General features: G+C 39.8%; 1 protein-coding gene across 1 annotated transcript in view; it reads left to right on the forward strand.

Moving 5' to 3' along the window:
* The window catches only part of EIF2AK4 (eukaryotic translation initiation factor 2 alpha kinase 4), a 97,913-nt gene that overhangs the window by 29,302 nt on the left and 51,209 nt on the right, over positions 1–17,402 (forward strand). Inside the window, exons 7-12 of the mRNA XM_014534850.1 lie at positions 3,227–3,342; positions 7,472–7,629; positions 8,567–9,102; positions 12,697–12,803; positions 13,420–13,577; positions 17,191–17,397. Coding sequence (XP_014390336.1) covers positions 3,227–3,342; positions 7,472–7,629; positions 8,567–9,102; positions 12,697–12,803; positions 13,420–13,577; positions 17,191–17,397 — 1,282 coding nt within the window. The remainder of the gene's footprint in view (positions 1–3,226; positions 3,343–7,471; positions 7,630–8,566; positions 9,103–12,696; positions 12,804–13,419; positions 13,578–17,190; positions 17,398–17,402) is intronic.

Here is a 17,402-nt window from a genome sequence, read left to right on the forward strand (position 1 = left end):
CCCACCCCATCAAAGAGAATTTCTGGAGGATGAGGCCCAGAAATCAGGATTTAAAAAAGATTCCCAGGTGATTCTAATGTGCAGCCAAGGTTGAGAACCACTAGACTATACGGTCAAGCTTACAACCATAGCCTTTGCTATAATTGTGCTTTGCCCTCCAAGCTGGGACTTGCACGTGGCCACGAGAGGACCGTGCCCTCTCATTAGTCCGAGGCTTGAACCTGTCCAAACGCTGTAGCCGCTCTCCACACAGCAGAAATAAATCAATGCTATGAATAAGTCTTTTTGGATATATAAAAACAGTTTTTTAAGTTTAAACATTTCCATTTTTGTGACTAACTATAAACAATGGGTCTAAGATTAGATTTGCTTTTAAGATCAAAGATCATTTGCAAGTTTACTCAAGTGGGATGGGGAATTCTCCCTTTGACATAGGTAGGAAAACTTTTTTTGTTATGCTTGTAAGAGTGATATTTGTATGTCTTGGGTAGAAAAACATCCCATGAACATCCAAGAAGGAACATGAAATAGTTTTCATCTAATGTTTGCCAAAATATTGCACATCCCTGCATGAAACTCTGTTACTGTGTTGACTACTGACTAGGAAAGAATGAATCTTCAAGTGTAGTTCATGTGCTTCCTTGGTAAAGAAATAAAAAGTCCTTGATATACCAAAGTACTTCATGATTTACTCTTGATGTTGTTCCTTCCTTGCTGTTCATTGGTCTTTATGGATTAGAAAGTCAAAGGAAATAAGCATAGTGTTCCATTTTATTCTTTTATTTTTCTTCTCCTAAAAACCAAATACATACATATTTTTAGGTGAACACCAGAGACATCAGTGACATTGGTTTTCACCTCTTTATTCCTACTTTTTTTTAACTCAGTGGGATTTACTTTTTATCCTTCAGAATTATTCCAGCTGCCAGCCTGTCTTAGGTAGCATGTACCACATTTGCCATTTTCTTGGCACTTTTACTTTTATTTTAATCATAATGATACATCTTTTCTTATTAGCACTCTTAGTCATCTCATTGTGTTGGTATTTAACTGTCATGATGGGGTGATTAGTATTCTAAAACACTCTAAAAAATAAAACCAAACATTCACACACTGTAAACTAAAGAACGTAAAGATGACCTAGACTAAAATGACTATTAGCACCATCGTTGGAGGAGGCAGAGCTGATGCAGAGGTGCTTCTAAATAATTTAGGTTAGTAAATCTAATATATCATTTTAAATCTTTGCTTTTATTATTTTCTCCATAAACCAGTGTGCCCCTGGTTGCATGAGTAACTTTAGAGGTACAATGTATTAGTCATTCCCTGGTGTTAGAATATGTGGACACATGAGACTCATGCCAAAATGGGTCTTATCAGCACTGGGGTGGAGAAAGGGAAGATGTAGGATTGGAGGTGGAGAGACCAGTTAGTAATGGAGCATTACGTGTGCCCAGGGGAACGTTGGAGATGATCTCAACAGGGCAGGGGGAATGGAGAGTATGATACTTGGGGATCAGTTAGATGTAGGAGGTCTGGGAGCCCAAGGAGACTCATGCTTTTGACTCGAGATAGAATGGATGACTATGCCACAAACCAAAATAAAAGAACCCAGGGGAAAAGCCAGATTGAGAGTGGGTAGGAGGGAGGTGGCAGTTTTATTGACATTGCAGTAGCATCAAGAGTAAGTAGAGGGGCAGAAGTGGAGACAGCAAGTGTAGAAGTTTGAAAACAAAGAACAAGAGGACGTAGAGATGGGAGAGATGTATAGCTGAGGGGAAGGAGCTAATCTAGAGGGCAGATTGAACATACAGGAGAGAGGGCAACCAATGGACCAAGATCCCAGAGAGGCTGTAGAAAATGGAACCGAGGACAGCATAGCTGGCCTTCCTCAGAGACTGGGAAAAAGAAAGAATGTACAGATTCCAACTAACTTTTTAGGTGGAACAATAGAAAGTGTGGGCTTTATTCCCCATTGCCTCGTGTTCTATGTGAAAGTAGAAGTCAAGATCGTGCTTAGAGTGAGAGGGCTGCTTTATAGAGATTTGTCCAGATGCCTCATCAAAGCATTTCAAAAAGTGTCCAATCCTAACCATCAAGAGTGCTCTCCCTGGCCTCTTCCCTACTTCCCTCTCCCCAATTTATTTATTACTTTTGCATTATAATCTACCTTCCCAGCTGTTGCTTCCCACTCAGGAAATAAAAAAGTAGAATGGAGAAAGAGAGGAGGAGGATTTGGCTTTAAGTGTTTTAGAGACTTCATTAAAAGGAAATGGCAGAGTATCTATCATTCAGTGGTTAGGAGCCCATTTGGAGAATGGGAATTTGAAGTGCTCCAAACCCCCCCTTTTTTTAGCTTTCCCCAGATGTTCATGTGCATCTGGAATGAAGATATTGTGGGGTCAATGTGGTTGAGCTAAATCTCTGTAGAACTGCTGTGATGATGAAAATGTTTTATACCAGTGGTTCTCAACCTTCTGGCCCTTTCAATATAGTTCCTCATGTTGTGACCCAACCATAAAATTATTTTCATTGCTACTTCATAACTGTAATGTTGCTACTGTTATGAATCGTAATGTAAATATCTGATATGCAGGATGGTCTTAGGCAACCCCTGTGAAAGGGTCGTTCGACTGCCAAAGGGGTCGCAACCCACAGGCTGAGAACCGCTGTTTTATACTAATGTTGGCTACTTTTGGCTACTAAGTACCTAAATGTGACTACTACAGTCGAAGAACTGAATTTTTTTTAAAAAAGTTTTTATTGATTTTAGAGAGAGAGGGAGGGACAAGGAGAAAGAAACATCGGTTGACTGCCTCCTGCAGGCCCCCTACTTGGTATCGAGCCTGCATCTGGGGCATGTGCCCTGACTAGGACTCAAACCAGCGACCTCTCAGTGCATGGGACAATGCTCAAACCAACTGAGCCACACCAGCCAGGGCAAAGAACTGAATTTTTAATTTAATTTTAATTAGTTTAAATTTAGATATCACATGTGGCTAATGGCTACCACATTGGACAGTGGAGATCTAGAGTTGAGGGTTTGTAGAGTCCATGTGGGAAAGACCTCAATGGGAAATGGGCGAGTTGAACAACTTTCCCATTAGCCCCTTAAGCTCAATTCCCAGTAGAAACAGATGTGAGACTACGAATAGTCTAGTAAACAGGAGAAAATGGAGGGGCAAGAAGTTGGAAAAAAATAATCATGTCCAAATTTATTTTTAAGGCGAGAGCGGCAGTATTCTGTATGTAATAGTGAAGATTCTCCTGGCTCTTGTGAAATCCTGTATTTCTCTATGGGTAATACTGATCAGCTCATGGTGCACAAAGGAAAATGTATTGGTGAGTAAACTAGCTAAATTCATTTAACTTTTCTAACAACAAAAGTTAATCATGAAGAAATGAGGTAGAGTAGACACCACGGCCTCTAGACCGTACAGTCCAAGGAAGACTGGTGAGCTGATAGTCGGTCATTCTAGCTCCCATTCCTAATGACCACAGTGAGAAGTCACTCAGGTTTCCCCTTCTGTAAGATAGAAATTAAAACCTAGGCTCTTGGAAATATTGTTAGCAGGAAGATAATTTAAATTTCATCATCATTATAATCAGTTGAGCTTTAGAAACCAAAATGGTTGAAATATTATGAATTAGTAGAATTTTGCATCATGTGCATTTGTTACTGATGAAATATATGTAACAAAATGAGTTCTAATGCCTGTGATCTTTTCTTTAAATAGTTTTTTATTTTCAATTACAGTTGACGTACAATATTATATTAGTTTCACTAATGCCTGTGATCTTTAATGACCAAATCCTATTTTCTTAAGTTGATATCCATCTACTTAGTTAGCATTTTCCCAGTACGCATGTTGTGCCTGACTAGGAAAACCATTTTCTTTTTTTCCATTTTATTCTCTATGTATCTTATTTAGCAGTTTTGTCTATTGATAGCTATTTGGAGTGAAGTGGTTCAGCAATTTGTGATTTGAATTGTTTATGTTAAATTCAAGTTTTCATTATCTACTCCTTTGCCCTAAATGCCATCATCTTTTATCAGCCATCTATATATATAAAACCTTAAGCAACCAGTCGACTGTCTGACCAGTCGCTATGATGTGCACTGACCACCAGGGGGCAGATGCTCAACGCAGGAGCTACCCCAGGTTCAGGGCTGGCGAGTGCAGCTCCTGCAGTGTTACCAAGCTGTGGCGCTACCAAGCTGCAGCAGCAGGCTCAGCGGGCCAGGATGAGTGGGAGTGGTGCAGTGCCCAGCCGCCTGCCGCTTCGGTGCGGGGATCAGCCAAAACTGGCAGTCTGACATCCCCTGAGGGGTCCCGGATTGCAAGGGGGCGCAGGGCAGGCGAGGGACCCCACCGGTGTACGAATCTATACTCCAGCCTCTAGTACTGATATAACCACTAAGTGGCATAGGAATCACTTGTATAGAATAAATTTGACAATTTTTTTTCCAAATTATAAGATAAAGTTTATTTAGAAAGTTACAGAGGTAGTAGAAGTGAGCCAGCTGTGCTATATAAGTGCAGGAAACAAGTTACAGAGGCAGAAGAAGGGCCCTAAGAGCTTAGCAGAGAGAAAGGAAAATGTAAGGTGCCTGGAAGGAAGAAGTGGGTGTGGCTGTGCCCTCCCACCCCACCCCACCCCACCCCAGCCCCAGGGAGAACATGCCTAAGTTTAATTTTTAATTCCATGAATATGGTAGCCAAATTACTTAAATTGAGTTTGCTTTTTTCAGTTTCTTTTTCCCTTCCTCTTTAAGGAGCTACAAATAAGCAGGGGAGCTGCCAGGAAGCAGGCAGCAGGTGGAGGGAGAAGAAACCAAGTATCTGAATGGTCTGTGAAATGGACACTTGACCTTGGCTGGACTGGACAGAATTCTGTGCATACACAGAGCCTGCCCTGTTCAGACAAAGTGGCCATTGGACAGGTTCAGGACCTTGGTAGAGATGATTAACTTTGGTCTTGAGACTGTCCTTGACTTCGGGCATTTCAGACTCATGAATCGGCAACATAAAACTCACTACTTTTAATAATCTGGGAGATCGGGAAGAGAAATCAATCTAACTACTTATTACCTTAACTTGGTTTCTTATTCTCATTGATAGTTATTACACATATTCACCTTAGTTTATACCCTCATCAGAAGACATTTGCAATCTGAAAGTTTTTTATAAAACAATTGCATAAATTATTTTGTTTTCTCACAATGGGTCTAGTTTTTAAAGTATGTTCTAATTTTCTGTGAAATATTTTTATAAAAGATCAACTAATTAATATTTTGTTTTTAGTTTAAAGCCATTAGAACTTCCTTATGGATAAAGCACGATAGAAACTGTCTGTATAAATGATGATCATTGTTAGCATATAAGAGACTCAGTTTGAGTTCTTTCTGTGACATATTTTCCTTCAGCCTCATTACAGTGTGTTCTTTTGTCCTTTATTATCCCCATCATGCAAAAGTGACAGGGAGAGGCAACAATAAAAGTAGTAAAACAAAAAAGACCCAGCAATTGTGAAATACCTATCTAGCCCCAGTTGGGAAGAGGAATATTTAAGGCATTGTACTGCGTAATGCACACATGTAGTTAAGCTTTATGTAAATAACATCATAGTTTGTCCCATAAATATATGATATCTGTGTCTCTAGTGTGTGTGTACTACTTAGATCCCACATTGCACAGGTTGCTTCCTTTGGTTGACATCAGGGTTTTTTCTGCTTAACCTAAGAATGTCAGGATTTGTTTATGACTAGCATAACAGATCATTTTAATTAAACCTTTTTAAATTGTCAGCATTTCTATGAAGTGAAAACTGCTTCTCAGATAAAAAGTTTAGGTGAGCTAGTTCAGCCGCATTTCTCAAAGTATTTTTGCTAAGGCCTCTATGTCCCACCTATGCAGGTTTCTTCACTTTTCAGTTTTTAAATGGAAAAAAACCACATTATTTCTTTGAAAAAAGTTTTTCATTTTGAAAACAGTGCAACATCACAGGAAACTATTATTTATATAATAAGAGAAACAGGCAGAATACTATATATCAGTGGTTCTCAATTGGGATTGATATTGTCTCCTGGGGAGCATTTGGTGATGTCTGGAGACATTTTTGATAGTTAAGACTAGGATGGAGGTGCTATTGGCATCTGGTGGGTAGAGGTCAGGGCTGCTGCTAACCAACATCTTCCAGTGCACAAGATAGTCCTTCAACAGGGATTACCTGCTCCAAAATGTCAAGGGTAAAAAAAAAACCTGCTATATATGCTATGATTTCATAAATTAGGGAGCGGGGAATGATAGAGGGAACTAGAAGAGAAATAAAACAGAATGGTGCCAGGCTATCGTGGCTCAATGGTTGAGCATCAACCTATGAACAGGAGGTCGCAGTTCAATTACTGGTCAGGGCACATGCCTGGGTTACAGGCTCAATCCTAAGTAGGGAGCATGAAGGAGGCAGCCGATCAATTATCATTGATGTTTCTATCTCTCTCCCTCCCCCTTCCTCTCTGAAGTCAATAAAAATATATTTAAAACAAAAAATGGTGGTATTGTGGGTGATGTTTTTTGTCATTTTTAATTTTTTTGCAATTTTCAATAATAGTCTTTAATGAAAATATAGATTTTTATATACAGCAAAGGGAATAGAGCCGCTGATATTACAATGCTTTTGCACAGTGGCAGATGGTTACTAGATGTGTCATGGTTATCACATCACAAAGTATACAAATATCAAAATCACCATGCTGTATACCTGAAATGAATACAATGTCACATGCTAACATACTTTAATTACAAAATTTAATGAAAATATAGGTTTTTATAAGAAAAATTTTGGTGTTACAGAAATTGAGCACTCCAGGTACAAGTGAAAACCATATGCCTATCACTAAATAAATGTATATCTTTCTAGCTTCAAATTTAAACTGTCATTTCTGGTTCCTTCCCTCAAAACTTTTAGCTAGTATGTATTTACTGAATGCATTCAGATTTTGTGTTTAGAAAAATCATTGTTTTCAAATTTCCAGATTACTAAAACTTGTTTACACTGTGCACACTGATGTACATTGATGAAGTAATCTGGTGGAGTGTTTCTATTTCCAAATTCCTTCTGTCACATTAGTTGGTATTTAGCTTTGTTCACTATCGCGCTGAGAGGTGTCATCAGAGGTGAACTGGTTATGAAAGTAACATTGTGAATCCTAGCTACTAGGAGAACACTCATCAGATACTAAGATCTCACTGTTGATTTTTGTCCCTTTATAGTAATTAGTATTTTGGGGTTCCGAGTATATTGATAAATATTAAAACTTAGTTACAAAAGAGCATGCATTATATGAAATCATATTTTTTCTTAAGTAGCACATGGCATCCACTGGCAAATGAATGCCATGTATATTTTTTTTTATCCCCACAGAAAATGTACCAGTGAGTGTTAATTACATTTTTCTCTTAATGTGCAGCCTGTGATGAACAGCTCGGAAAACTAGTCTACAATGCTTTGGAAACAGCCACTGGCAGCTTCGTCTTGTTGTATGAGTGGGTCCTTCAGTGGCAGAAAAAAATCGGTCCTTTCCTTACCAATCAAGAAAAAGAGAAGATTGATAAGTGCAAAAAGCAGGTAGGCCATCCGAGAGGGCTCACTGAGCAAAGGACCTAATTTCGAGCTTTAGGAGATGACAAAATAGCTGTGCATTTGATTGGCTAGTAAAGGTGATCAGAATGATGTGAGATCAGTTTAACCAGAGGGATGGAGGGGGACCAGCACCTTCTTTACCAGTTTTCTCAGCTTCTTGCTTCCTCTTTCCGAACTTTCACAGCGTGACCCCAACTTTTGCAGCTGCTTTCTTAACCTCCTTTCTCAGCCTCTATTGTGGCATTAATAGCCATCTCTCAATAGTGCTACAAAGGCATGCTTTTTGCAATCTTTTGAAATATTGCTTAAAAACTGAATTCTAGGGGACTTGAGAAGTTTAGAGTAATTTATAACACTGAGTTTAAGGAGAACATTTAATATTACATATTGCAGTGTTACATAATAAAAAGGTAACAAAACAGTAGGTTAAAGTCTTGTGTTGAGAAGGCATGTGTATTTCTGATAGAAGAAATTCTGGAAGTAAATACCAAAATCATAACAGTTGTCTTTCAGTGGTAATCACATAGATAATTTGTTGTTGTTGTTATTTATGGGGTTTTTATTTTGTATTAAAATGTTGACAGTTAATCTTTATAATCAGAAAGGGTTTTTTTGAAATTAATTATTTTGAAATTAATGTTTCCTTTTTCTGGTAGCCTATTGCAAAAGAAATTTTAAAAGCTGCTCACTAATTCTATAGTATTTATATACTAGGTTTTGAGATCAAAGAAGTTGAGAATTAACTAAATTTTTTCCACTTTATGAACTAATAGGTTGACCATATGGTTTAGGGGAGGGTCAGTTCAGGGCATATTCCTTCTCTTATCCTTTCAAAGTATGTTTTCTATTAAATATTTCACTTTTGAAGTAAAACACCAGATACTGCTGATCAACCCAATATTACCCTTTTTTTCCTTATCAGATCCAAGGGGCAGAAACAGAATTCAACTCACTGGTAAAATTGAGCCATCCCAATGTAGTGCGCTACTTCGCAATGAATCTCCGAGAGCAAGACGACTCCATCGTGGTGCACATTTTGGTGGAGCACTTCAATGGGGTCTCCCTTGCTGCACACCTGAGCCACACAGGCCCCATCCCTGTGCCTCTGCTTCGCAAGTACGCAGCTCAGCTCTTGTCGGGCCTCGATTATTTGCACAGCAATTCCGTGGTGCACAAGGTTCTGGGTACCTCGAGTGTCTTGGTGGACGCAGAGGGCACCATCAAGATTACAGACTACAGCATTTCTAAGCGCCTTGCAGACATTTGCAAGGAGGATGTGTTTGAGCAAACTCGGGTTCGTTTTAGTGACAGTGCTCTGCCTTATAAAACGGGGAAGAAAGGGGATGTTTGGCACCTTGGCCTTTTGCTGCTCTCTCTCAGCCAAGGACAAGAATGTGGAGAGTACCCTGTGACCATCCCTCGTGACTTACCTGCTGACTTTCAAGATTTTCTAAAGAAGTGAGTATCATTGAGATTCTCTCTAATTGCACTTCACTGCTGTGCTTTTATTGTGCTTAAATGCTAAACATCTAAGTGATGTGTATAAGCTGAAAAGTGAGCAACAGAATTAGAGTTTATTCTTTGTTTTCTCAATTCTTTTCCAGCCACATATGTTCTGTTTTCTTATGTTTATGATTCCCTTAACTCCCACATTTTCCTAAATTCACTTAGGCTTAATAATTGATTTTTAAACTGCTTTTTGGGGACTGCCTGCTCTAGGAAGTCTGGAAGGATGGCTACGGTGGATATGCCCCAGGTAATACAAATGGAAGTGCCTCTCTGTCTACCTTTGCTTCTGGTTCCTAAGGGATCAAAGGCAGGGCCTCCTATTTAGAAAACATCTTTAGGAGAGTAGTAATTCTGCCCCTAGTTCTTTTTTTTAAAAAAGAATTTTAAAGAGAAGAAGGGAGAAGGGGAGAGAGAGAGAAATATCAGTGTCAGAGGGAAATCAGCTGCCTCCTGCACGCCCCCTACTGGGGATTGAGCCCACAATCTGAGCATGTGCCCTAACTGGAATCGAACTGGCAGCCTTTGTGTGCACAGGACAATGCCGAACCAACTGAGCCACATCTTATTCTTCTTAACCATTCTTCTTCATTAGCAATGTCTCATTCAGCCAAGCCCTAGAGTGCAAATGACTTCCTTGCTCTAGCCAGAAGATTTTCAACATCTATGAATTACAGGTGCACATTTAATTTCAGAGCCAAGTTTTATCCGCTTTAAGAGAATCCTTACTGAGAGGTTTTCCTCTGGCCTAGTCTTTGTGCAGGTCTTTTCACTCAGTGCTTTCTAGGTTAGCCCTGCCTCTGCTCTCAGTCCAAGCCAGACCTACGTTCTCTGTTTCTCTATTAAGTGAGAAATAAGGTCTCTTAAGTTTGGGTTTTTCTAGATACTCCCCTAGTCCCCCTTTCCAGCAAGTTGATCTGGACTGGGTTTCTTCTCTTTCTAACAATCTGTCTTATTTCTCACCTTATTTCTTTTTCCCAGCCATTCATTTTAATTCATTTCATTCAATCCCTACATTTCATTTCTTTTCTTTTACCCTTAACATTTCTTCTTCTATTTCCATCTACCCCAACTGCCATCTGTCTGACCTAATCCATGTTGTTATTTCCTGTCACTAATGGAATACCTATTACAAAGTAAAGTAGCTGCACTTATCTTTATTTTTTAAAATATATTTTTATTGATTTCAGAGAGGAAGGGAGAGGCAGAGAGAGAGAGAGAAGCATCAATGAAGAGAGAGAATCATTGATCGGCTGCCTCCTGCACACCCCCTATTGGGGATCGAGCCCACAACCCAGGCATGTGCCCTGACCAGTAATCGAACTGTAATCTCCTGGTTCATAGGTTGATGCTCAACCACTGAGCCACACCGGCTGGGCAACTGCACTTATCTTTAAACAAGATAGTTCCTATGTGCCATAAAATAGAAGTAGACATGATATACATACAGTTGTGAAAATGGGCCAACTTTGATTCTTATGCTGTGTTCTCTCAAAGTATATTTTACGTGGTCAAAAAATAAGAGCAAATTGAAGAATAATATGTGCAGGATGATACCACTTTAAAAAATCAATATCCACAAAACATAACTATATGTTTTGTTTTGATGGTTGTCAAAGACTTTTTTCATTATCAGTAATGTTTTCATAGTATCTGCAAGGAGAAGGTATTCATGTTTTGCTGACAGAATTAAAAATTAATCCTAAATTTAGGGGGAAATATAGTATCTTATCCAAATGCGTTTATTACCATCTTTTTCCCCCTTTCAATGTATTAAATTAAGAGTGCTTTACTTTTTAGTGCTGTGATATAAAAAATAAAATATTGCCATTTATGATAGTTGCTGTCACCACAGGGATCGGGCCTAAACTGGCAGTTGGACATCCCCCGAGGGGTCCCAGATTGGAGAGGGTGTAGGCTGGGCTGAGGGACACCCCCTTCCCAGTGCACGAATTTCGTGCACCGGGCCTCTAGTACTGTAATAAATGTTATGTGAATGTGGTCTCTCTCAAAATATCTTATTGTACTGTATGTACTTCTTGTGATGATGTGAGATGGTACAATGCGTACATGATGAGATGGAGTGAGGTGGATAATGTAGGCATCGTGACATAGCATTAGGCTACTCTTGTGCTTGGGGGCTATTATAAAGTAAAATAAGTGTTACTTGAACATAAACACAGTCAATCTGATAACCAAGATAAATACTAAGTGACAACAGGCAGGTAATGTATATGCTGGCTGAAGGATGATTCACAGAGCAGAACAGTGAAAGATTTCATCGTGCTGCTCAGAATGGTATGCAATTTAAAATTGAAGAATTGTTCATTTCTGGAATTTTCCATTTAATATTTTTCAGACCACAGTTGACTGTAGGTAACTGAAACCATGGCTAAGGGAGGACTACTGTACACTTTTTAAAAATCAAATTATTGGGGTGACATTGGTCAACATGAACATGTAGATTTCAGGTGTGGGTGTCTATGTTACAAGATCTGTATATTGCACCGTGTACCCACCACCCAAAGTCAAATCTTCTCCTGTCACCTTATATTAGGACCCCCTTCCCCCCAATCCCTTCCCTCTGGCAACCACCACATGCTGTTTTTGTTCATGAGTTTCAGTTTTATAGCCTGCATATGAATGAAATAACATGGTTCTTAGCCTTTTCTGACTGACTTATTTCACTTAGCATAATGTTCTCAAGGTCCATCCATGTTGTTGCAAATGGTGCTATTTCATCCTTTCTCGGGGCTGAGTAATATTCCATTGTGTATATGTACCATATCTTCTTTATTCAGTCCTCTATCACAGGACAATTTGGTTGTTTCCATGTCTTGTGCACCATGAATAATGCTGCAGTGAACATAGGGGTGCATATATCTTTGTGAATACATGATTTCCAGGTTTTCAGGTATATACCCAGGAGTGGGACTGCTGGGTCGTATGGTAGCTCTATTCTTAATTTTTTGAGGAATCACCAGACTGCTTTCCATAGTGGTTCTACCAGTCTACATTCCTATCAGCAGTGAATGAGGGTTCCTTTTTTTCCCACAACCTCTCCAATACTTTTATTGCTAGTCTTGTTGATAATGGCCATCTCATTGTAGTTTTGATTTGCATTTCCCTAATTTCCAGTGAGGTTGAACATCTTTTCATATATCTATTGGCTGTTCCTGTGTCTTCTTGGGAGAGGTGTATTTTCAGGTCCTCTGCCCACCTTTTGATTGGATTGTTTGTTGTTGAGTTTTATGAGTTCTTTATATATTTTGGAAATTAAACCTTTGTCAGAGCTACTGTTTGCAAATATCATTTCCCATCTGGTTGGCTGCTATATACTTTTTTGATTCCCCATTTGTACCCAGCCTGGTGCTTAGCATGTAAACCCTGCAGGAATGTTTATTAATTTAAATTCCTCTGAGTTCATAAGTAACATGAATTCTCTAATGTGTATCTTTAAAAGATAAACCCATAGATAAATGCCTTAGATGAACTAGTTTAGCATTTATTTTGTGTTGCTGAGATTCTTTCTCCCCTCCCACTGAGATGTGTTTGCCTGGATGACAAGGAAAGATGGAGTCCTCAGCAGCTGTTGAAACACAGCTTTATAAATCCTCAGCCAAAAACGTCTTTACTGGAACAAAATCCTGAAGGTGAGTCTTTTACCATTCTTTTTTTATACCCTGCTTGATATAAATTACTTTGAACTTATATATAAACCTAAAACTGGAAGGGACTACTACATGGATGATTTATTTTATCTGTTTTATGCTGAGCTATATACATAAATCCATTCATTTAATGTGTCCTGTGTGCCTGGAATTGTTTTTGCCATCCTGGCTTTTCCAGTCTCTACTGATGGAATGACCATTGGTGTAGCCTCTTTCAGTGATTATTATATCTTCTTGTCATGTCGCCCTTATTACCATGTAACTGGATTTCCCTGCTGCTACTTAAGTAGCATATTAAGGGATCTCAATAGAGACTGGGATGGATTAGGAGACCTGGGTTTGGGTTCTGGCTCTGTAGTTCAGTCATTTCTTTACTCTCTAAGTTATCTACACCTGTAAACTTGGCCTAATTATATATTTCTACCTACTTTAAAGAGGACAAGGTGAGGAAAGTATTAAACAATCTTCCAAGTAAGAGGTACTTTTTCAAACTACTGGTTGGGGCCCCTTCTGCCAACGGTTGAATCGTTGTTGTATATTGCGGCTCTTCCTGTATTTCTAATGCCTCATTTGCCTCTTGCCTTTTGTTTCATCTCAGATTTTGGAGGACAAGATTACATTGAGACTGTTATTCCTAGCAACCAGCTACCCGGTGCTGCATTCTTCAGTGAGACACAGAGACAGTTTTCCCGCTATTTCAATGAGTTTGAAGAATTACAGCTTCTCGGCAAAGGAGCTTTTGGAGCTGTCATCAAGGTGCGATACAGGGTGGTCCCAGTCCCTTTTAGAGCTCCTGCTCTGTTCCATTTCTGCACTTATGGACTTGACTTCTATTCTGAGAGCGAAGAGGGAGGTGAATTCTACCATTTGAAACTATGATTATCTTCACCTTCATGGAGTTAAAGGCTTTATTTAAAGTTACACTGGACACATTGAGAACGCATCATTCTTCTTCCCTGGGTTGATGCAGTGTTATTAATGTGAAAACCACATGATTGTAACTGCCCAAGTGGAGTCAAGACCTTTACAGGAAGAACATTGTTGTGTGCTTTGGTTTAGAAAGAAAATTATTCTCTTTTTCTCCCATTTGCTTTCAGGGTTGCTGTAGATAAAAGGGCTGTGAGGTTAGAACTAAGATGGAATTCCAACTGGGAAATGGCCCCAGATGGTCTTGATGGCTTTTATTTTCCAGCTCTTACTGAGATGGGAAATTAGTGATACGTTATTAAGGTATGCTATAGTTAGGTCTTCCCTTCTTCGGTCCAGTCTATGTGGGTGAATTTTATTATTATCTGTCCCTTGGGAGAGATTTCAGCTGTTTTTATGTAATGTAAGTATTTTTTTTTTAATTTAGGAGACCCAGATTAATATAGTATTATTAAATCCATATAAGATATATATCATCTTACACATAGAAAGTAGGGCATATGTCTATTTAGGATTCTGCACTGTTATTAGGAAACATTACTAGTATTACGGTGGAAGGCCTTTTACACCAAAAAAAAAAAAGAAGAATAATAATTGAATTTGTTTTTTGTGGTTATCAGGGACAGAAAGACCATCTTAAGCCAATTTTCCAAAAGGATGTTATAGTATGGGAAATTTTCAACTTTCTTCTTGAAATTAGAGACATTACATTTAGGTGATTAAATAGATATACTGCGGACAGATATGCTGACAAGGTCATCATACTTAGCTTTAAGAAGAGTGAATGATTAAAGTATATATTATCCCTCTAGCACAAGCTGTAGTTTTTGAAGAAGTCCTTTAACTTCTTTACATTTTAGATTTTTGAATGCTAAACACCAGCCCAGCCATAGTGGCTTAGTGGTTGAGCATCGACCTATGAACCAGGAGGTCATGGTTTGATTCCTAGTCAGGGCACATGCCTGGGTTGTGGGCTTGATCCCCAGTGTGGGGTGTGCAGGAGGCAACCATTCAATGATTCTCTCTCTCTCTCTCTTCCTCTCTGAAATCAATAAAATATATTTTAAAAAACAAACATTCCTAATGGGCTTGGCGTGGTGGATAGTGTTGACCCACAGACTGAAGGGTCTCAGGTTCAATTCTGGTCAAAGGCATGTACCTTGGTTGCTCCATCCCTAGTAGGGGGCATGCAGGAGGCAGCTGATCGATGTTTCTCTCTCATCAATGTTTCTAACTCTTTATCCCTCTCCCTGCCTCTCTGTAAAAATCAATACAAATATTTTTAAAAAAAACAACCAACAAAAATACAAAACTTCATCCTATATAATAAAAGGCTAATATGCAAATTGACCGAACGGTGGAATGACCAGTTGCTATGACATGCACTGACCACCAAGGGGCAGATGCTCAATGCAGGAGCTGCCCCCTGGTGGTCAGTGCACTCCCACAGGGGGAGCGCCACTCAGCCAGAAGCAGGGCTCATGGCTGGTGAGTGCAACAGCGGTGGCGGGAGCCTCTCCCACTTCTGTGGCAATGCTAAGGATGTCCGATGGCTTAAGCTGTCAGTCAAACATCTCCTGAGGGCTCCCGGACTGAGAGAGGGTGCAGGCCTGGCTGAGCCTCCCCGCCCGCCCCCCGCCAAGTGCACGAATTCCATGCATCAGGCCTCTAGTTTCCTTATAAGTACTTAAAAATTATTAGTAAGCTTATATAACTAAAACATCATAGTAATTTAAACACCTAAGTTTTTCCTGTAGTTTCTCCCTATGAGAACCGAATAGCCCTTACACCCCCCTGTCTCCCGGTTAGGGCAGGGCAGTCTGCTCAGTGGTCTGGCATTTCATTGGCAGTTGGACCCATTACTATTCATGTACCTTTCCATTGAATAAGTGAATTCCTAGGAGTTTCCAGTATAGCAAGCACCACACCCCAGTGACTCACAATATATATGATATGTACTGAGATAGGAGGTTGAAAGACAATGCTAAGACTTCCCACTGTCCTCAGACCCATATCTGTTTTACTTGAAAGCATCTGTTTACACACACACACACACACACACACACACACGATACAATGCAAACCTTTTACCAAACATGAGAATGATGTGCTGTGTTGTGTTTTGTTTTGCTTTTTGTAATCAACTAGTTTCTCCCTCAGCATAAGGATACCTGGAGACTTGGCTTTGAAACTTTCACTTATATTTTGTTGTGTTGCTAATGATATTGTTCTAGTTTCAGTACCTGCCAGTGGTAAATCTGCAGTCTTCCTAACACAATCAATGGCGTTGTGTTAATACCAACTGCTGTTACCTACTGAGCACTTTCTCTGTGCAGCCTTGATACAGGTGCTTTTTCCACCTCATTTCATTTAATCTTTTTTTTTTTTCCAATTATCACCCAAGGATATGTTTCCATTGATTTCAGAGAGAGAAGAAGGGAGAGAAAGAAAGAGAGAAAAACATCGATGTGAGAGAGAAATGTCAATAAGGTGCCTCCTGAATGCTCCCTGACTGGGGATTGAATCAGAAACCTAGGTATGTGCCCTGACCAGGAATTGAACCTGCAAACCTTTTGGTGTATGGGACAGTGCTCTAACTGATTAAGCCACCTGGCCAGGGCTCATTTAATCTTTTCTTTCTTTCTTTCTTTTTTTTAAATTGATTTCTTAGAAAGAGAGGAAGGGAGAGGGATAAAGAGATAGAAACATCGATGAGAGAGGAGCATCATCAATTGGCTGCTTCCCACACACCCCCTACTGGAGATGGGCCTGTGCCCTGACTGGGCGTGGAACCGGTGACCTCTTAGTTGCTAGGTGGACGCTCAACTGCTGAGCCACACAGGCTGGGCTCATTTAATCTTTATAGTCACCCTTTGAGGTAAAGAAAGTGATATAGATGCCATTTTATACATGAGAAAATGAAGTCTCAAGGAAATTAATTATTCTAAATTCACACAGCTTTATAAGTTGAGAATTAGAATTTTCATTTAGGTCTGTTGAAATTTTTGGAGTTTAGTTTGTGTTTAGTGACTTTAAGAGTAAAAAAAAAAATCAGAGAAACTAAAGTCATCTTCTGAAGCCTTACATTGGCTTTAGAAAATAATTATTTTTAAAACACGGTTATGAAAGCAACAAGGTTCTACTTAGAAATTTAGATAGCAGATGTGCTATTAGAAAAGTTATCTATACAGTTAATAGTTAAAATGGACATTGTTTTCCCCAAGGGCTCTTAGCAATTTAAATACAGCTGGTTTAGGGTGAGATGTTTTCTAAGTTTTGGGCTATCAAGACTTTTTCCAGCTTAAGAGTCCCAGCCTGTAGCTGTTTGTTTTCGCTCAGAACTCCAGGTTCTCCTTGGGAGGGCTTGGGTGACTACAGATGCCAGTCTGCTTACGGTTCTGAGCGGCTGGTGGTCCCTGGTCCCCTTGGGTCCCCGCTGCAGGTGCAGAACAAGCTGGACGGCTGCTGCTACGCGGTGAAGCGCATCCCCATCAACCCGGCCAGCAGGCACTTCCGCAGGATCAAGGGCGAGGTGACGCTGCTGTCGCGCCTGCACCATGAGAACATCGTGCGCTACTACAACGCCTGGATCGAGAAGCACGAGCGGCTGGTGGGCCCGGGCACTTCGCCCGAGGACACAGACCCCGAGGCCCC

The sequence above is a fragment of the Myotis brandtii genome, unplaced genomic scaffold (genome assembly GCF_000412655.1).
Source record: "Myotis brandtii unplaced genomic scaffold, ASM41265v1 scaffold133, whole genome shotgun sequence".
Classification (NCBI taxonomy): domain Eukaryota; kingdom Metazoa; phylum Chordata; class Mammalia; order Chiroptera; family Vespertilionidae; genus Myotis; species Myotis brandtii.